Below are 21060 nucleotides of genomic sequence, written 5' to 3' on the forward strand. Positions count from 1 at the left end.
CTGAAGTTTTTCGTTTTATTGCCTCATGTGTTTGCCTGATTATTCTCCAGAAAAAACGAATATGTGAGGGGAATATTTATTTTTCTTAGCACTGTCCAATTATCCAAAACCCACAAACATCTAAGTCTGATATTGTCGATGATAACGGAAGGGAGACAGATCAGGTCACGGTTCCTCAAGCCTCTCTCATGGTCATTAATTTGCCTCCATTTCCATGTCTTTGTAATGCTCATGAATTTATTAATAAAGTTGCCAGCTTATAACATTTGTGGCTGGACAATTACAATGATAAGAGCTAATAAAACCAGTATTCATCTCCTGTGGAGTATTGCCAGCCACTTCACAATGAATGACTCTGCAGTGCATAGTTTTAAGACTTTCTCCCGAAATCTAAACTCGTGGTCAGAATGAAGGAATGTATCTGTGTCTAAATTGCTGGTAATTGTTGGAAGGTTAATCTAAAGCCATTAAATGTATTTTAATGCGACGTGAGATCCATGTCCAGGCCCAGATGGTCTCTGCAGACTTTTTATTTACATTTTCCAAAGCTGATTTTTGGTGAAATTCTCCAGAATGTATTTAAACATAGTAAATCATGTTGAAAACCAGTTCGATTACATTTCACCTCTAATAACAAACACACATCTGGCCCAGATGTTCTGAATGATGTGTTCAGATTCTTTGAAAATCTTCAGTGCTTTCTGTTGGAATTGGGTGCAGATTCTATGCGGGCCTGGTAATGACCCCATTAAAATGACTTGACTACCATATCTAAACCCTTTAAAAACTGTCTGGTCAGTATGGACTTCTTTATTGGATCAGCTGAATCAGACTTTCTCGTCTCTCTTATTGAAGCTGATCTCTGTGACCTGATAATTACGTTTCTGAAGTCCACGTGAAAGTCTTTTACGTCATTCTTTTTCTCTTTGAACCACAAGGATTCATGATGTACAGGAGCCCCACTTTATCTAGCTTGCTGTAACATCGTCATCAAGCATTTGTCCATGTTGTTTAGGCCAGATTTACGAGCTTTAAATTTATGGCTTCCAGCATTGATGGAAAATGGCTTGCCGTATATTCTGTTCTTGAAAGACCAACATGCACCCCATTTGAGTAGAATTATGCCTGCGTTGATCTCCAGCTGATTGATGTTGATTATATGTGATCCAAGAGAGAGTGTGGGTTTTGTGAGACCAGCTAATTTGTTTCTCCGTATAAAATCTTATTCAGGGAGGAAAACAGTAATTTAGGGAAACAACTGCTAGCCAGATTTCTAAATGCTTTTCTATAGAAGAAATTATCATGATTTCATACAACAAATGGGTTCTTCAGACCAACAGCTTTTAGTGACTTTTTTTGCATTTCTTCACAGACCGTTAATCCTTTTATTTTCTTATCGGCATCTCTCTGTTTGTATATCTCTTGTTCTTTCTCAGTGTGGCACTATAGATTACGGCTCCTATGTGAATTTAACGGAGAGGAATTTGCAGGACGCCCAGAAGTTCATTCTGATGCACGAGGTGGTGCAGCCCATCGTTCCTGTGCCATACTTCATGGAGGACAATGTGCGCTTCTCCCATGTGGCCGTGGATGTAGTGCAGGGCAAAGACATGCTCTATCACATCATTTATCTAGCAACAGGTATAGTACCACATCACCTTTACATAGAAAAAATAGGAGGTCTGTACATAGCGTTAACATTTATGCACATTTAATATAGTCTAAATATAAAATAAGCACTGCATTAAATATACGTTACTGATGAAGGTTAATGGAGTTGCAGCATAAGATGCTCTACTAATAGCACACTACTTTCTGCAGAATTGCAAATGCAGTCCATTAGTTGTGGCAGATGCTTATAGTGAGTGATCTTATTAGTATAGAAGCTCATTTCCGCCTCAGTCAAAACTAGAAAACTTCATTTGTAAAATAAAGTTGAAAAAAAGAAATAAAGTCACAATTGAAAAGTTTATGGGGTGCTGTGTGTACATTAATGAGGGAAAAATTAACTTAAATGATTTTAGCAAATGGCTGCAATATAACAAAGAGTGAAAAATCTAAGGGGGTCTGAATACTTTCCGTACCCACTGTATATATATATATCTTTTAAAAATTGAATATATTTATTCAGCAAGGATGCATTAAATTACAATATGTATTTCAAGTAAATTATATTATTTTGAACTTTCTACTGATCAAAGAATCAGTTTCTACAAAAATATTAAGGAGCATAACTATTTTCAACATTGGATGATGATTATGTTTATTTTAGCAGCAAATCAGCATATTAGAATGATTTCTAAAGAATCATGTGACACTGAAGCCTGGAGTAATGATGCTGAAAATTCAGATTTGTATCACAAGAATAAATTAAATGTTAAATATATTCAAATAGAAAACAGTTATTTTAAATTGTAATAATATATATATATTTTTTTTTATATATCAAATAAATACAGCCTTGGTGAGACACACACACACACACACACACATATATATGTCTGTCAGTTGATTCACACTGAAGGCAGATATGGGTCACTAACAAACAGGAATTTAAATAGTGGATAGTTTAAAAAAAACAGATCTGAGAAAAAAAAATCTGAAATGAACATTAAAGCCTGTAATATGAAAGTAGTCAGAGAATCCCAGGTGGCCAACTCATCATTAAACCCGCAGCTTATTAGAATGTTACTTTTACCATCAGAACTTTGTTGAGTGAAGACTTCTGCATTGCCATAAGGGAGGCACAGGGGAAAACTGACTCTAGTAATTGGTGGTCCACTTGAATCATTGGTCTTTGAAGCAAGCAACAGTTGGTCACCAGGCTGAATAAAGGCATTAGACACATAGCAACGATAAAACATCAAAGGCAGCATGTGCTTACATAGGGAAAAAAAAATTACTGTAAGCTGTCATTTGCTATCCAGATGCACACCAGAGCACTGGAAATCTCCAAGTCTATCTGCTCTGGCCTGTGCACTGCTGAAAAACACTGAACATCTAGTTACCTGTCAACAGAAATTAAATTACAGGAACACTTGTTGTTAAAGAACTGTGTAAAATAAACACTTGTTAAAGGGAAGGAGACACTTGTTAAATTGCACAACATAAACACACAGGACAGTCAGGGTTTAAAAGCTGTTTGCTAATTGGGCGAGCAGCGTGACTTTGGTTTTATTTCTGGAATACACCAACTGTTTTCGATTATTCGATTATAAAGTCAAAGCCTCATGCTGATTTAAGAGCATTCACAATGTCTGTCTAGTCTGACAGTGAGGGAATAAAGGAATGGAGTAGCAAAAAATTATAAAATGTATTGTTCGCCCCAAAAAAAAATGTCATTTCAAACCTGTATAACTTTATTTCTTTGTGGCACAGAAAAAGGAGAATTTTAATGGTCACAAATGGCCTCCGGAGGTCCATTCTCCATATTCCAAGTCTTCTAGAACGTAAAAAAAAAACTTTTTTGAACTGGTTTAACTTATTCTTTTAAAAGATCTGACTCGAAAGAAAGATTTTTTCACAGATTGGACATCTCTACTTCTCTCCTGAAAACACCAACGTTCGGCGTAAATATTTTCAGACAATAATAGTAATATCTTTCATTTCAGTCTGTTAACTTAGTATTATTATTTGTTAATTTCGGATATGTTATTAATTATTTTAATTTCAGTTTTAGTTTTAATTTCAATTACTGGATACAAATTTGAATAGTTTTTGGTAACACTGGTCTGTTCCTCACACAAAGCTCTCATATGACAAAATATTGTGCACACATTGTATGAATCTTGTATGAATTATTATTATTTATTTTTTTTATCTTTCTTTTGATGTTCCAAAATAAAAAGTAAGTCATATGCATTTGCAACAACATGATGATGAGTAAATGATGAATTATCATTTAATGCTCAACATTGCATTCACTTGCTATGTATTCCAGGATAATGACGTGCACTCAAGATTAAAACATTTGCGAGGCGCTATAAGATAAATCCTCTGCTATGGCAAACAGTCCTTTATGCGCCATGTTTAGAAAGTTAGCCTCAATTCAATTCATGCCAGACAATAATAGCTTAAAGTGTGAGGAACATACCCGGAATTTCACAGTCGAATGGAATGAAATAGAGCACTGAAGCCTGTTTTGACAAGAGCAGGGACCTAATCAGTGGCTCTTGTAGTATCTAAAAGTTCATTGCCCCACATGTTGTATGGCTCCTATAAAACATCTGACAGGCCGCTTTGGAGCGAACAGAAGAATAACAGCAACTACTGCGAGGATAAAATAGATAATAAATAGCTTATCAAACCAATCCAGTTCACTCTTTGTGACATTATGAGACCAATGAATGTCCTCCATGGACTCACAGATCACATTCTCCATAGAGGGATGTGTAACTTGCGAAAGGTGATTCAGTCGATAATTCTGCCCTCCTTTCAACTACACAAAAGCCACCCTTTGGAAAAGATAATGAATCTTCTCTGGAGAGTAGTCAGTCTGCCCTCTTTGCCCTTTCTGATTCAAATACCACATCCATATTTAAGTTGACAGCCCAGGTGGCAGACTAGCACTTTATAGAATTTTCATGTAATAGAAGAGATCTGATGTCATTCTCCACTGCTGCTTCTCTGACATCATTTCCTTTCAATCTCACCAGGTCATCAGAGATGCCCCACTTGATCACCTAAACTGCTTCCTCACTCTTTCCCCCCTCAAATTTCTCTTTCTGCTTTCTAGATTACGGTACTATTAAGAAGGTGCTCTCTCCGCTGAACCAGACCACGGGCAGCTGTTTGCTGGATGAGATTGAGCTTTTCCCCCCAAAGAAGAGGCAGCCAATCCGCAGCATGCTCATACTTCACAGCCGCAGTGAGCTATTTGTGGGAGTCAGAGACCAGGTCATCAAAATCCCCCTGATGCGCTGCAACTTCCACAAGTCTAGAGAGTGAGTACTGCTGCTTCTCAGTAGATACATGTACAACATCTCAAGGTAGAAATTCATAACTACTTCCCAAAAATGAAAATGTCATCATTTATTCACCATCATGTCAAAAACTGAACACAAAAGGTGTTGTTTCTAGATGACTTAAAATAGACCTTGTTAGTGCCAAATTTGACAGGAATGAAAACAAGGCTGTGAGGGATAGAAATACAGTGCGTTCAATGGATTGTACTGTTGTTTAACAACATGGCGATTGTTTAGCTGACGAAATGTATTTCTCAAAATACATCGGTTGTGACAATTATATGACCTTTATACAATTTGTTCCATTGTAAACACTCTAAGCCTCATCCATGTTAAATTCAGTATGGTGTCTAACCTGATTAAGGTCTATAATGAACAGATTAAATGGACTTTTAGGATACTTTAGTTGTTGTTGTTAGGTTTTTTTTGTCCTTTTTGGAGCTTGACACATCCTTCATCCATTTTCATTTTGTCAACACTTTCATCAAAATATAATAACTTTCTGCACCTGACACATCTTTTCTTCTCTTTGTGTACAAAGGCTATGTGGCCGTGGGGGAATAAAAGTATTAACAAATAACAATGAATCCTATTTTTCACAGTCTGATCAACCCTTAAAGAGTACAATCAAATCCAAGGTTATATTTTGTAGCATTTTTTTTGGGTCACTCTTTTCAATAAGATTTAATGTGTTAACTTTGTTAACAGTGGACCATATCTTTGGTCACACTTTATTTTAAGGTCCAATTCTCACTATTAACAAACCATTAACTATGAATTTCGCCTCAATAAACTCCTAATTTGCAGTTTATTAATAGTAAGGTAGTTGTTAAGTTTAAGTATCAGGTAGAATTAGGGATGTAGTATAAGTACTAATAAACAACCAATATGTTAATAATAGGCATGCTATTAAGCAACTAGTTAATAGTGAGAACTGGTCCCACTAAAGTGTCACCCTATCTTTTAATTATTAATTCATTTTTGTTTAATGTTAATTTATTGTATTTTCTTGCTGAAATATGTTGGTATATATAGAAATGAATTGTTAGTTCATGATACCTAATGCATCAACTAATGTTGACAAACATTAGTTGATGGCAAGATAAATTATACTACTAATCTTACGAGCACATACATGCCTGCAACCTAATTTTATTTTTTTCACTGCACAAGAATAAACGTAATGTCACAAAGATCCTCTGCCAGAGGGCAACAAAGAACAATCATCATGTTTGACATTGTGCCTCCAGGCCTTCATATCAAGAGCACTTCTCTAATCTCTGCTCATAAGGGGAGATGGCAGCCTGTTCATCATCTCTCTCCATTTGCATTCCAATGAAAAGCGCTGAGTTATGAGAATATGAGCTGAGTTTTGCCTGATGAGCTTTTTCTATCCTCTTAAGCGGTTAGGAGAGGTCAATTACTCACACCTCTATACTTTCTGACACCAAAAAGGGGAACTAATGCAAATTTTGTTTGAATAAACAGCCACATGCCATAACAGGGCTGTTTTAAAGTGCCTGGTTTACACTGCTGATATTCACATTACCGTGTCACTGTACTCCAAGCTTTACGGCACTGAACGCTTGGCTTCATCTTTCCATCCGTGCTGATGACTGCTGTGATAGTCCTCAATGAGTTTGAAAAGCTATTTGGTGCGTCTCAGGGCTGTTCTCTGTTTCTGATTAAAGTTATTACCACCACTCAAGGGAAATACTGCCAGATTAAGTTATGCCAAAGCAAGCAATATTTATAATAAGAAGCATGTGTGCTCTTTAAGGTGTTTTAACTTTTTAAAGGGCTCATATGATATGTTTTTACCATTCTATTTATTTCCCAAATGTACACTTATAAAGTTATTCAACTTTTGTACTATTTAGTGTCAGAATTTAATTTACATGATGATTTGTCAACCCTTCTTTGACTCTTAGAAGGGTATACCTTTAAGACTTCTGTGTAAATGCTCTTTCTGCATGTGAAATTGACAAGCTTCTCATTAACTCTTGCTATGCTTGCTCATGGCCTTCTTCCAAAGGAAGTGCAGAGCAGTAGGTGCTACACACAGCCTGGAACAGTGTGTTTTTAGTGGACTTTCACAATTGAATATGAATTATTGTTTATTGTATTTTATATACTTCTGCACAATGGGATTGGAATGTTTATGAACAATGGGATCTGTCCTATTTGTTCATGTTTCAGGTTTCTGATGTCAGAAAGAATTTCATAAGCCGTATTTGTGGTTTAGTGTCAATATATGATGTTTTTGGACTGGGAAGGAAGTTGTCAATTGTAAAACTTGTGAACAGTATGCTTTCATAAAGGAAAATTGGATTTCTCGTTACATGACCTCTTCACTTCTGCTCTTCGTTTGTCTCCTCTCAGTTGATTAATGTTGCCATAAACTTTCGGATCACGATGAGCATCTGTTCTTTCTCTCAGTGCCTGTGTGGGGGCCAGGGATCCGTACTGCGGCTGGGATTTGGTGCTCAAGAAATGCACCACCCTGGAAGAAAGTGTCAGCATGAGCCAATGGGAGCAGAGCATCACACGGTGTCCTGTGAGTATCCAGAATGCACTTCAATCATTCACGCAGTGCCTCAGCCCTCAAAGCCAAATGTTGTTTTTTTTTCATATGAAGATTCTTGATGCTGATCCAGTCTGTCGGTGAAGAACAGTGACAAATGCGCCCACTTCAACTGTAACTTGCAGGATCAACTTTTTTTCTCATAACAGCAGACACTCTTAGAAGTGTTTTATAACAGTGTTGAGGAAACATTGCAGGTGATGGACAGACAGTGCTGAGACAGTGCAGATCTGATGTATTGCTGCTTTTGCAGCAAAACAAACTTTTCCTCCTCCTGTACTCAAAAAGAGAATATAAGGCTAATAGTAAATAGCGCCTGTGTGCAAAGAATCAAAGCGCAGCAGAATTTGCAGTCAGCCATCTTTCTGTTGAATGGCATTCTCTGGTAACATGGCTTCATATTCCCACACTCCTTTGTGCTGACATGTGCCCCAGCCTGAGGCCTCCCAGCCTGTAGATCACTCCCAGAATCCTTTGTCCAATCCATCATGTCCCTCCCCTGTATAGTGGCTCTGAAAATATTTAGACACTTGCTCTTCACGAGGTTTCATGTTCTAAAGGTTACATGCAGTGTTCTGTGAGATACCACAACTTTGAAAGCACAATCAACACACACACACACATATTTGTGGACACACAGATTCTATAAACTATATCAGGCATTGTGGCAGTCTCACAGGGTCTTTTGGTAAAAGACCTTGTAGCTTGTAGCTGTAGCTGAGAAATGACATTTTGTGTAATAGCAAGTTGCCTCCCACGCTGCCTGAAGAAAGCAGCATGGAATTGTTGAACACAAACAGAGAAGTGTAAAAGTGTGGGAGGCTTCGGTCTCAGAGTCACTAGAATGCAAGATTTCTATTGATTTTGTTTCACACATGTTGTTTACACATATTGGTTACACATTTTGAGGTCCAGATGTCCTTTGTTGTATGAAGCAACAATCAAAAATTTGCCCCAAACATGTTAAGCTGTGGTGCTTGTGTGGAAGATGCAGATTTGTATCCTGCCTGCCTGCAAAATGTTACAATTTCATTCACCTTCTCTTACAAGGTCAATGACGTAATGCCTCTTTTTGTTTCCAAACCTTTTATTTCCAAAAAAATGCAATGACTGTTTTGTTGATTTGTTTTGTTGGAGTTTTTGTTCTGTTTTTTGTTTTGTGATTTTGGTTAGTTTTTTGGGGGGGTGGGGGGTTCTGTTTATTTGTTTGTTTGTTTTTCTCTTACAACGTCAGTGACATGATGCCTCTTTTTATTTTTTATTATTGTCCAAACCTTTTATTTCCCAAAACATGCAGTTACTTTTGTTTTGCTGTTTTTTGTTTGTTTGTTTTTTTTGTTTTTTTCTGTTTTTTGTTTAGTGATTTTTTCGTTTGTTTGGTTGGTTGGTTGGTTGGTTGGTTTTTACAATTTCATTCACCTTCTCTTACAATGTCAATGACGTCATTGACGCTATGCCTCTTTTTTGTGTCCTAACCTTTTATTTCCAATTATTAACCTTTTTTTTCAATTATTGGTTTGTTTTGTTTTTTGGTTTGGGATTTTGGTTTGTTTTTTTGGGGGGTTCTGTTGTTTGTTTGTTTGTTTTTTCAATTCCATTCACCTTCACTTACAAGGTCAGTGATGTAAAGACTCTTTTTTTGTGCCCAAACCTTTTATTTCCCCAAACATGCAATGGCTGTTTTGTTTTTGTTTTCTTTTGTTTTGTTAAGGGTTTTATCTGCTTTTTTTGTTTTATGATTTTGGTTTGTTTTTGGGGGGGTTTCTGTTTGTTTGTTTGTTTGTTTTTGGCCGGAACTGTTACTGATATTCAATTTAAAAAGTAATAAACAATTCCATTAAAACAATGGAATGTTTTGATAGTTGAGTCAAATGTTGTTGTTGTTGTTGTTGTTGTTATTATTATTATTATTATTATTATAGTTTCTTATGGTTTTAATGCACTTGTGTTTTATAGTTCTAGTAAAACCCTTGGGTCAAAGTTAGGAATTTCTTAAATATATCAGATAAGTTAAGCTTCTTTTGATATAGCAAGATTAGTTCAGGTTGTCAGATGTGATATTCAATGTGATATTCAATATGATATTCATGTTTCAAAAAGATAAAATTACTGCATATATTATCTTGACATTGTCCTTGACATAGTCCATCTGTTCTTTAACCTGTTACTAACAACAATCATGAAAACCATTTTTAGTCATCCTTTTTTTTTTAAATAAAGTACAATTCAATCACACACACACACACATACTTTTTCTGTACCTGTACCACATTCACTACCACATCCTGGTCATTTGATATAGTCCTTTTACATCATATATCCACTTTTTTTTTTTTTTTTGCCTATTCGTCTGCAGGGTAAGAATTTGTCCAGGTGTCTGAGGTTGAGTGACAGATCTAAAATGACTTCAGTAGTAGAGCACAGTAAGGCTAGATGGAGACACACTTCATTCACAAAGCCCATCTGGAGGCTGACACGGTATGGATGTAAGCAAAGAACGACATTTGTTTTCTCTCGGAAAAAAAACGTTAACTTACTGTATCATCCCTATATTTAAAGCAATAGCGAGGCCTCTGAATATGAGGTTTGTTTTTACTTTTTGTGACTCTCTTATGCATTCGGTATACAAAGAGCACAAACAATTTCTCTCCACACAGAGGCTCATTTATTCTTCTCTATTCATAATGCATTGACAATCATTTCCACAGAACTCATCGTGTTTTATGCACTAGACAACGTTACCTTCTCCCTTTGTTCACAAAATATGTTGTCCTGTATCTGATACCTCAGATGTTAATAACCAGAGAGCAATAACAAAATTACATTAGCTATTCATTACTACATTCTCATATAATTCCTCAAATGAAAATGTTTGCTCATTGTGAAGCTTGTTCATTTTCCAAAGAGGAGGCCTGCTATTTTCAGCTATCACAAATCTAATATGCAGAAAGCTATATTTTAGTTTGGATTCATCTAATAACTGGCAAATGTGACCTTATCTGCAGTAATAATTTATTTGCATTCATATTTTGTTTACTTGTTTCTGTGCCCATTTACTATTTATGTGCTCTCTTTCTGTTGTGTGTGGTTATGTATGTGTGTAGGTGAGGAATGTGACTGTGGATGGTCATTTTGGAGCCTGGTCAGGATGGAAAGCTTGCAGTCATAGTGATGGCGGCAGTGTTGGTTCATGCCAGTGTCGTACTCGAGCGTGTGACAGCCCGAGCCCTCAGTGTGGAGGGCAGCCGTGCCAAGGAATCAGTGTTGAGGTGGCTAACTGCTCCAGGTATGCAAATGTCCCACAAATGTATATACAGCACAAAGACTAAAGCACAAACAGGAAGTTACATATTTCACCTTTAGGCATGACAGAATTATTTGGAAGCCTGTTTCCACCTCAAAGTAGAAAATATAAGGTGTTAGTGACTTTATGTATCACAATTGCAACATTATTTCTTGTAATTCTCAAAATATAACATTGTATCTCACAGCTGTAACTTGGTTTCTCAGAACTGATTTTAAATCTCAGAATTGCAATTTAAAATATGATAATTGTAACTTCATGTCTCACAATTATTTCTCATAAATTCAACTTTTATCTCATAAGATAAAACTACAGACTGACTACATTTTGCAAATGTGCATAGATTTTTTGTAATTGTTACTTTGTCACAATTTCAAATTCATTTCACAGCTGTGATTTTATCTCATTGCAACTTTATATCTCAAACAATCTGCAATCACACTTTGTCGCGTGATTGCAACTTGATTTTATGCAATTGCCATTATATCTGACAGATGTGATTTCATATAGCACAACTGTGACTATCACACAATTGAGCCTATATCACACAATTATTTTATATCTCATATTTGTTACTTTATATCTCGCAACTTGTAATTGCAAATGTATTTCCCACAATTATCATAATGTGAATTTTTCACTCACAATGTGACTTTAAATATCGCAATTGCAACTTGATTTCTCATAATAATTTTAAATCGGAGAATTGTGATTTCATATATGACAATTGCGACTTGATGTCTCACAACTGTTGATTTTTTCTCATAATTATAACTTTGTATCCCACAATGTGACTATATTTCGCATTTGTGCCTTGAGTTTTTTGTAATTGTCATTCTATGTTTAACAAATTCAAACTCATATTTCACAGTTGTGATTTTATCTCTCATTTTAACTTTATATCTCGCAATTGCGACTTGATTTGTCATAGTTTCATTTTAAATCCGACATTTGCAATTTCATATATCAGTTGTTACTTTATTTCTCATAATTGCTAAATTTCTTGTATGCCACTTAATGTCTCACAATGTGACTTATTTTATCTTGTAATTATATGTGTGTATCTTCCTAAATTGCAAGTTTGTCGTAATGTAATTTTATATCTTGCAGTGTGACTGATTTTATCTGTAAATTTGAATTTTTTTTTTTTTATTTAATTTCCTGTTTTAGTCATTACTATGAAGTGGAAACAAGCTTCCATACCATGCCACAAAACAGCAATTTTTCAGAAACAAAAGTTGCTGTGTGATTCTGAACTCATTTTCAAGACTAAATCATTTCATGCAATTATGTTGTTTCCAGTGTAAACAGGCTTAGAACAGTCTTAACTAAGATCCTCAGTTAACAAACTGAAGGTCAGATTATACCAGCCAGCTGTGCCAGTGTTTGATTAGTGATTTCTGCTCTAACATATCCATCCTCAGAAACGGGGCATGGACGCCATGGACGGCATGGGCTCCTTGCAGCACCAGCTGCGGGATCGGTTTCCAGGTCCGACAGCGTTCCTGCAGCAACCCCACTCCCCGCCATGGAGGACGCGTTTGTGTGGGCCAGAATCGTGAAGAGAGGTAAAGAAAAGCACAACAGCTCATTATATATGCAAATGTTTTTTGGGGGGAATTTACTCTCAAAATCCACAAAATCTAAGGGGGCACATGCCTGTTTGAAAGGGCATGATGCTTCTTTTGTTTGTTGCTTTCATTCTCACCTGCTGCATATGTGATTTCTGCTGTGATTGCATGGCAGTTGACGATAATGAATGAATATACACAGCTCATTTTATTGCTTTTTTATTACTCATCCTATTATGCAATGTTCATCTCTAGAAAGCTTGTTAGTACATAACTGGAAGCATACAAACCAAATGCTTGAATGGAGGAGTGAGAGAGATTCTTCTTTATCTGCCCCATAATTTGTGTGACTGACGTCCAATTAAAAATAAGCATGCTAAGACTTGTTAATTACAGAGACTGCAGCCACAGACTCCACATACACACGCTCAAACACTGTAGGTATGATAGTGCGCCATCTAATCATGGCAGAATTATGTTTAAACTGCGCTGCCCTGAGAATGTGTGATGTTTCTAAACAACAGTGCTTTGCTGATGAAATATTAGACCTGAAGTGCTGGGATGAAGAGAGGGCGAGAGAGGCATCTGTTGGAAACAGTTGTGGTCCCTCTGTTGAAGGTGCCAACTTTTTCTGACTCACACTTCAGGCTTTTGTTTTCAGACATTTTTATAAATATGCTCACTTATGTTTAAGACATCACTGTTAAACTCAGATGTTGCTGAGAATAAGATAAGAAAATTAAAATTATTTCCTTATTATAATAGTCTGCTAGAGGTAAATCATTTGTTTTGGTTCATGGCCCAAGAGGTGACCAACAAGATTAAACAAAATGGTAAAAAAAAGGAATTGTTTTTGTTCTTTTGTAAAATAAACCATTTAATTTGATCCTTGCCATCTGAAATTTTCATCTAAAATGAGCATTTTTATCAGGCTCCTATATTTATGTTCAGTTATTTCATTTTAATATTACAGAAAAGGACCTATACATTGCCATTAAAGTAAAATTACTGAACCTTCGCATAGGAGCCGGATAAAAATGCAAATTTTAGATGAAAATTTCAGATGGCACTTAGAGGCTTTTGCATCTGAACTCTTCATATATTAGAAACATTAACTGTATAGGCCCAACAATATGCTTAATTATTAACATGACTGGATCAGTAGTGTTAAGTTTATTGTTAACTATGACTAAAACTTTTACATTTTTAAAAGGAAACTATTAAAACTGAATGATTTCAAATCTATTCTGTTAATTTAAATAAAATAAAATAAAATGATTAAATGAAAAACGTACTTAAAAATGTTGAATTGTTGCCTTGACAAGTAAATGAAAAAATAAATTGAAGTAACACAATTTTAAAATCTAAAACTGAAATATTAAAAAATTATGACAAAAGGACATACTGTAACACAATTACTAAAACTTAAGCAAAAACTAAAATGACAACTAAAAATATAAAAATAAAAACTAATTCAAAATATTAATACATATTATAATACACTGTAAAAAAAATTTTTTTAAAAAGTAAAAACAGGGCACAACTGTATTTATATGAAGGAATTTTCTGCATTGATTTTTACAGGTGTTTTGAATGATGCACTTTACTGATTTTTTTGTTACCAGAAATGTCCATAAAATTAATTGATAATGTCCTGGCAGTTTTTTTGTTTTGTTTTGTTTTTTTATAGTGTAGTATATAAATAATATTAAAAAAAACATCACTGGACTACACTGAAAAATTGACTATTTTGTAAATGTAACCTACAATAACTATGCATGATTGAAAAATAATACGCTGTTTTAATATTAGTCTTTCTAATTTTTGAAGATGACATTTTGACAATATAACAAACTGAGCTCAGGTTTGCCAAGATACCAATGTCTGAAATCACAAGTAATAAACTTTTTAATTTCGCTTCATCCAATAATTCCATGCTCATGATATGAGCCATGCTATCCGCATTAATTATATAGTTTTATACTTCTACTATATTTAAAAAAAAAGTGCCTCATTTTTATGCCTCCTAAGCAATTTTAGGAGAACCATCTGAGGCAAAGTTGATATCTACTAGAGTTGTTGAAAACATATTTCATGTGTCTTGGTGTATGACGGATCAACTGCTGAGCAATAAAATGTTACTGTGAAACGGGACGAAATGAGCATGCCACAGTTTTTAAGTCACCATAGAAACACAGACATGGGGCTTAAGACATGACGAACGCTGCAGATTGGTAGTTTTTCTTTTTCTTTTTTTTTTTGCAGGTGACTGTGAAGCAGACCATTTCTGCCACCTCTTGCATTTTCTATCTCCTGCCCCCAACTTACACTCTTTCTCCAAGGCGCCGGGGCACTTGATGCCCTTAGGTGTCTAAGCATAAAGGCTGTGAATAATCAGCAGAAAAGTTCTGGTGCAAGCTTTGAGTTTGGCTCCAGTCTCGCTAGTCTACAAGCCCCTGTTAGTTTTTCACACCACCCATCCACTTTAATATAACACCTTGACCAGCCCAGCGGTGCATAATGGCTGTGAAAACATATCTGGGGAGCGCGTCAGGGCCCACAGTTTTCATTTAAGCTTGAAGGGAGCCGAGTTAATGGCTCAAATGTGCTTTGTCAGTTCCCTTAGCAGGACGCTGCTTCGGACCAAAAGAAGAAAGCAACATTCCTGGTTTTGTTCTACTCGGGCAACTGCAAAATCTCTAGTTCGGGGGCTTTTGTCCGATATTGAAAGAAGTTTGGATTCACTTGTTAGTGCTGCAGGGAACTTTTTTTACTTTGAGTCCCGCTCAGCTAGTGGGCATCTGTTCAGAGGTATTCAGCTCATATGTACAGTCATACTTTATTCCCTGTTCGGCGCACTGCTGCCAGATGGCAAAGTCCTCAGCACGCAACTCTGCTGTGGTTCGGTCACCATGAGGTGTCCTCGATGAGGGAAAACGAGAAAGAGACATCGAGTGACAGCTAAAGTGATACTTCAGTCAAAAATAAATAATCTTTCCTCATTTGCGCACCCTTTTGTTGTTCAAAAATCAGTCTGATTCAAAAGATGGATTTATGAATCAGATCTCACGCCTTTTCTAACGAACACATGATTGTTTGATTTTGATGGATAACAAATAAATACATATAATCCGAATAATGACATAAATGTATTTAATTATTTATTTATTGTAGTATTCTATTTTAAAATATATATTGTTTTTATTTTAAACAGTATAAGTTAGCTGGAGTTTACAAATTTTACTTCCTGAAGTAAGTTGAGTTTACTTATGAGCTTGGAAAAATCCAAAGTGATTACATTTTATGTTTTATGTCATCACAAGCTGCTTTTAATTTAATGTTGTTTAAATATGAACATTGTTTAAAACATAATTTTTTTTAATGTATATAATATACACTAACTTTCAATAGTTTGGGGTCTGTTTTTTTTAAGAAATTCACTTTTATTCTGGAAGAATTCATTAGATGTAAAGAAATGTATAATACTACAAACAAACTATTTCTATTCCAAATAAATGTTGTTCTTTTCTTTGAATTTTCTATTTATCAAAACAAATTGGAGAAAACATGTATCATGGTTTGACAAAAATATCGAGCAGCACTTTTTTAACATTACTAATAAGAAGAAATGTTTGTTGAGCAACTGATCTGACACTGAAGAATGATTGTTTTGAATTGTAATAATATTTTGGTCCACTTTATATTAAGTGGCCGGTTACACTTTATTTTAAGATGTCCTTGTTACAGTGTAATTTAAGTAATGAGTAAGGACACCTTAAAATAAAGTGTTAGGCAAAACACTTTTGCTGCTATTGAGGTGGGATATGGGTAAGGTTAGGGACAGGTTTGGTGGTATAGGTAGGTTTAAGGGTGGGTTAAGGTGTAAGGGATGGGTCAACAGTGTTATTATAAATGTAATTACAGAAATGAATTACAGATGTAATTACATGCAGGTATTTTTTTAAATATATATACACTCTATATAGAAATATATATATATATATATATATATATAAACACTTTAAAATGCTGGGTTAAAAACAACCCAACTTTGGTTATTTGGCAACCCAGCGCTGGGTAAATATTGGACAGAACACATTCTGAGTTATTTTGACCCAGCTGGTTGGGTTAAATGTTTTTACCAAACATGCTGGGTTATTTTATTTAAGTCATCTGTTGTTTAAAAAGTATTATATTGCTGGCTTAAAATGGACTGCAAATTAAAAATACACACACACACAGAATTACTAGAGGCAACAGTAATAATCAAAAGATTAACATTTATTATTAAGCAAGAACACAAGGACAAAATACAAGACAAATTTAATTAATTTGGGTGAATACAGCATAGTTTACAAAATTACATACATTTAAACGTGACAAGCATTTTAGACATAAAAAATGTAACGTTTAAAAGTAGCATTTTAATTTAAGTGTATTCAACCATTCTCTGTAATCGCTTTTCACTGAAATAGTGCTAATTCTGGTGCCATGTCACCGAAATCTGAGCCGGTGAAGGGCTGCTGTTCGTGGGAGAACTGCAAACTTTAGACTGCGGCCTCGTGTTTCACTTGTAGCTGAAAGATGCCGTGACTGACTCCAAAACCTACCCATAAACAAACAGTACTGAGATTAGAGAACATATTTTAATATCAAATTAAATTAAAATCAGTACTATAACGAATAAAATCTATTTATCTTATGCAAGGCAAAAGGCGTTTCCATCATGCAAAGTGACCGCAGCTGACTGACACCTCGTACTTATGTTGCGTTGCGTAAAATAATACAATTTACAGCACAGTAAAGACTTTATAAATTAAATAAAATGTATACAACCCTTTATTTCGCTGAAGAAGTGCACCAAATCGGCGGAGCTGTGAACCGCTCTCTCCTATATTGGACTCAAAAAGCCCATGCTCTGACTGTAACTCAGCAGCTGGGTTGTTTAATCAGAGACAGGCTCAACTCAGCGGTAGGATAAAAAAAAATAACCCAGTGTTAAAAATGACCCAGTAATTTAGTTACTGAAAAACTACCCAGCACCTGGGTAAAAAATATTTTAAAAATAACCCAATAAAATGACCCAACAAGTTGAACCCAGCATTTGGGTAAAAAAAATAATAACCCAGCACCTGGGTAAAAATATTAAAAACAACCCAATTAAATGACTTATTAAATGACAGCATTAAATAATAACCCAGCACCTGGGTAAAAATATTAAAAACAACCCAATTAAATGACTTATTAAATGACAGCATTTGGGTAAAAAAAAAAAATATCCCAGTGTTTATTAGTGTAGTAAAATATATAGTAAGTACAATCTAAAAGCAGGTATGTACACAAAGTGCATTCTATCAAATGTTTAATTTATATAGTAGTTAAGGCCACCTAAAATTAAAGTGGGGCCATTTTACAATATTACTGTTTTTACTGTATTTTTGATCAAATAAGACATTAAAAGACATCTTACTGACCCCAAACTCTGAACAGTAGTGGATATAACATAGGATATAAATGAAATGAACATGTTCCATGTCTGCATTGGCTCTGGCACCAGCACTCCGGGGCCTGGAGCCTGGAGCCTAGTATCCAACTCTCTCTGTAAGTTCTGTGGGCCCTAGTTTAGATTTTTGAGACCCCATCTCAGGTCATGCCGCCTGTGGCTTTGGAGGTCCCTGACAGTGGCCCCACTGGCCTGGTCCATAATCCAGCCCTGGTCCAGAGCCATATATCTATCCCGGCGCAGGGTGTCTGTAAACGCCGAGCCAGCAACTCCCATCCATTTGTGCTCAGAAACTCTCGAAAACAAGACAGAATGCCTTCAGGCAAAAGAACTGTTGTTGCAACACTCCAGTACTTTGTTCTGCTTGAAATCCATTTGATAAATGAATGTGTTTTTTACATGTTCCCTCATTCTTTTCATACACCATCTCAAATGTGCTATTAATTACCACTTTTTTCTTGTTCTTTTGATCGTTTGTTTCTTTCTCCTTTTTTGTGCCAGAACAGGGGCAAACTTGTTAAACTTAGCAAATCCAATTTGAATGAACACTATTTGCATATGCAATTTGCATATTGGCAGTGGGTTTCCCTTGGCTATAAATCTTTCTTATATGGATCTCTCGACTTTTTTATTGCACGCTACATAACAAGAAGTTGATCTGTGGTTCTCCAATGGGAATGTGTACTGATTCCTACTTTTGAATACTTTTTCATATTTGAAATTTATAAATTATTTTCTAATTTGCACATATACACATATCATCAGACATCTCTTTTGAAGAAAGTGGTTGCAGGCACAGAAAAATAAAAATGCATCTTGTGTAATTTCCCTGAAGTGTTCTACAGTTTTACAGATAAATGTCACTCATATGGAAGACTGATCTCCTTTTCTTATACAAACATTTTATTTTCGCAGGAAGAGTGTTGCATTAATTTTAGCAGGAAAATAGAAATTTTGTTAATAAGTTTCAAACTATAATGAGCCTAATTTACATAGAAAAGAGATGTCTGTAGTGAAAAGAATGGCAATGGCTTCATTTAAATACTCAAGCATTACCACCTGGTTAAAATCAATCGTGAATATTTAAGCTGACTTTTTTTGCCTGGAAATGTTTCACACACAAGTGTCGCAACTCGCAACTGTTTATATACATATATTTGCCAGTTTTATTTTTGTTAGTTTTTTTTGTGAGTTACGGTATATGAGGACATTAGCTTGTTTATTTCAGCAATTAGGTATTTTCATGGTGATTTTCAAGCATAAAAATAATACACAATGCACAGAAATTGTTCTGATAGTCCTGCTTTATTTTGATGTCTGCAACTTTTTCCTAAAGCCCAATTATATTATATTATATTATATTATATTATATTATATTAGATAATATTAGATTCGATTAGATTAGATTAGATACATATTGTTTGCATTATATATTAAAGGGGTCATATGACGTTCTAAAAAATAACATTATTTTGTGCATTTGGTGTAATGAAATGTGATTATGCGGTTTAAGGTTAAAAAAACACATTATTTTCCACACACTGTACATTATTGTTTCTCCTCTATGCCCCGCCTTTCTGAAACGCGTCGATTTTTACAAAGCTCATCATTCTGAAAAGCGAGGTGTGCTCTGATTGGCCAGCTATCCAGTGCATTGTGATTGTCCGAATACCTCAAGCGTGGGACGAAATGTTACACCCCTTACCATATTGTGATGTCGTGTCCCGGCGCGACCAGCAAAACCAATAAAACCCATTATAAACGAGGCATTTGTTGCATCCAGTGGGGACATAATTACGGATTATAATGACGTATACTGTCTTTTTACGTGTTGCATTGCATCGCGCCACGTAAACATAAAACCATGTCTGCATTTGTGATCGGAGAAATGACAAACAACAAATGCTACTCTACACTGCTCAAAACTCGCGTTTGAATCATCAGTGGCAAATTCTTTAAATATGAAAGCGTACTTACAGGCTGTGAGTCAGCATTATTCAGAATCAGAATCAGAATGAGCTTTATTGCCAGGCATGTTTACACATACGAGGAATTTGTTTTCGTGACAGAAACTTCCACAGTGTGACAGAATGACAGTGACAGAACAAAAATAAATAAAAAATAGAACAAGTAAAATACGGAATAAAAAAATATACAAATCGACAATTGTATGTACAGGTATATAACAATAGACAGTTGTATGTACAGGTATATTATGTGCAAATTGAAATGTAGACTGAGTGTGTGTGATAGATAAATAAGTGTATGAGTGAATAAATAGTGTGTGTTCCACAGTTATTGTCAAGTGTTCATGAGATGGATGGCCTGAGGGAAGAAACTGTTCCTGTGTCTGGTCGTTCTGGTGCTCAGAGCTCTGTAGCGTCGACCAGATGGCAACAGTTCAAAGAGGGAGTGTGCTGGATGTGAGGGGTCCAGAGTGATTCTGCCAGCCCTTTTGCTCACTCTGGACGAGTACAGTTATTGGAGAGAAGGGAGGGTTGTACCAATGATTCCCTCAGCAGTCCGGACTACCCTCTGAAGTCTTCTGAGGTCAGATTTGGTAGCTGAGCTGAACCAGACAGTTATTGAAGTGCAGAGGACAGATTCAATAATGGCGGAGTAGAACTGTTTCAGCAGCTCCTGTGGCAGGTTGAACTTCCTCAGCTGGCGAAGGAAGTACAACCTCTGCTGGGCCTTTTTCACAATGGAGTCAATGTGAGTGTCCCACTTCAGGTCCTGAGAGATTGTGGTGCCCAGGAACCTGAATGACTCCACTGCAGTCACAGTGCTGTCCATGATGGTGAGTGGGGGGAGTGCAGAGGGGTTTCTCCTGAAGTCCACGGTCATCTCCACAGTTTTTAGCGTGTTGAGCGCCAGGTTGTTGAGACTGCACCAGACAGCCAGCTGCTCGACCTCCTGTCTGTAAGCAGACTCGTCACCGTCCTGAATGAGGCCGATGAGTGTGGTGTCGTCTGCAAACTTCAGGAGCTTGACAGAGGGGTCTTTAGATGTGCAGTCGTTGGTGTACAGGGAGAAGAGCAGTGGAGAGAGAACACAACCCTGAGGAGCTCCAGTGCTGATCGTACGGGTGCTGGATGTGTATTTTCCCAGCCTCACTAGCTGCTGCCTGTCTG

General features: G+C 36.0%; 1 protein-coding gene across 1 annotated transcript in view; it reads left to right on the plus strand.

Annotated features, from left to right (window-relative positions):
- LOC107595143 (semaphorin-5A) overlaps positions 1–21060 on the plus strand; it is a gene marked incomplete at its 5' end in the record, with an annotated part of 73752 nt that overhangs the window by 7166 nt on the left and 45526 nt on the right. Inside the window, 5 exons of the mRNA XM_016285481.1 lie at positions 1437–1641; positions 4736–4943; positions 7404–7521; positions 10653–10834; positions 12277–12420. Coding sequence (XP_016140967.1) covers positions 1437–1641; positions 4736–4943; positions 7404–7521; positions 10653–10834; positions 12277–12420 — 857 coding nt within the window. The remainder of the gene's footprint in view (positions 1–1436; positions 1642–4735; positions 4944–7403; positions 7522–10652; positions 10835–12276; positions 12421–21060) is intronic.

Source organism: Sinocyclocheilus grahami, unplaced genomic scaffold (assembly GCF_001515645.1).
Source record: "Sinocyclocheilus grahami isolate Dianchi unplaced genomic scaffold, SAMN03320097.WGS_v1.1 scaffold197.1, whole genome shotgun sequence".
Classification (NCBI taxonomy): domain Eukaryota; kingdom Metazoa; phylum Chordata; class Actinopteri; order Cypriniformes; family Cyprinidae; genus Sinocyclocheilus; species Sinocyclocheilus grahami.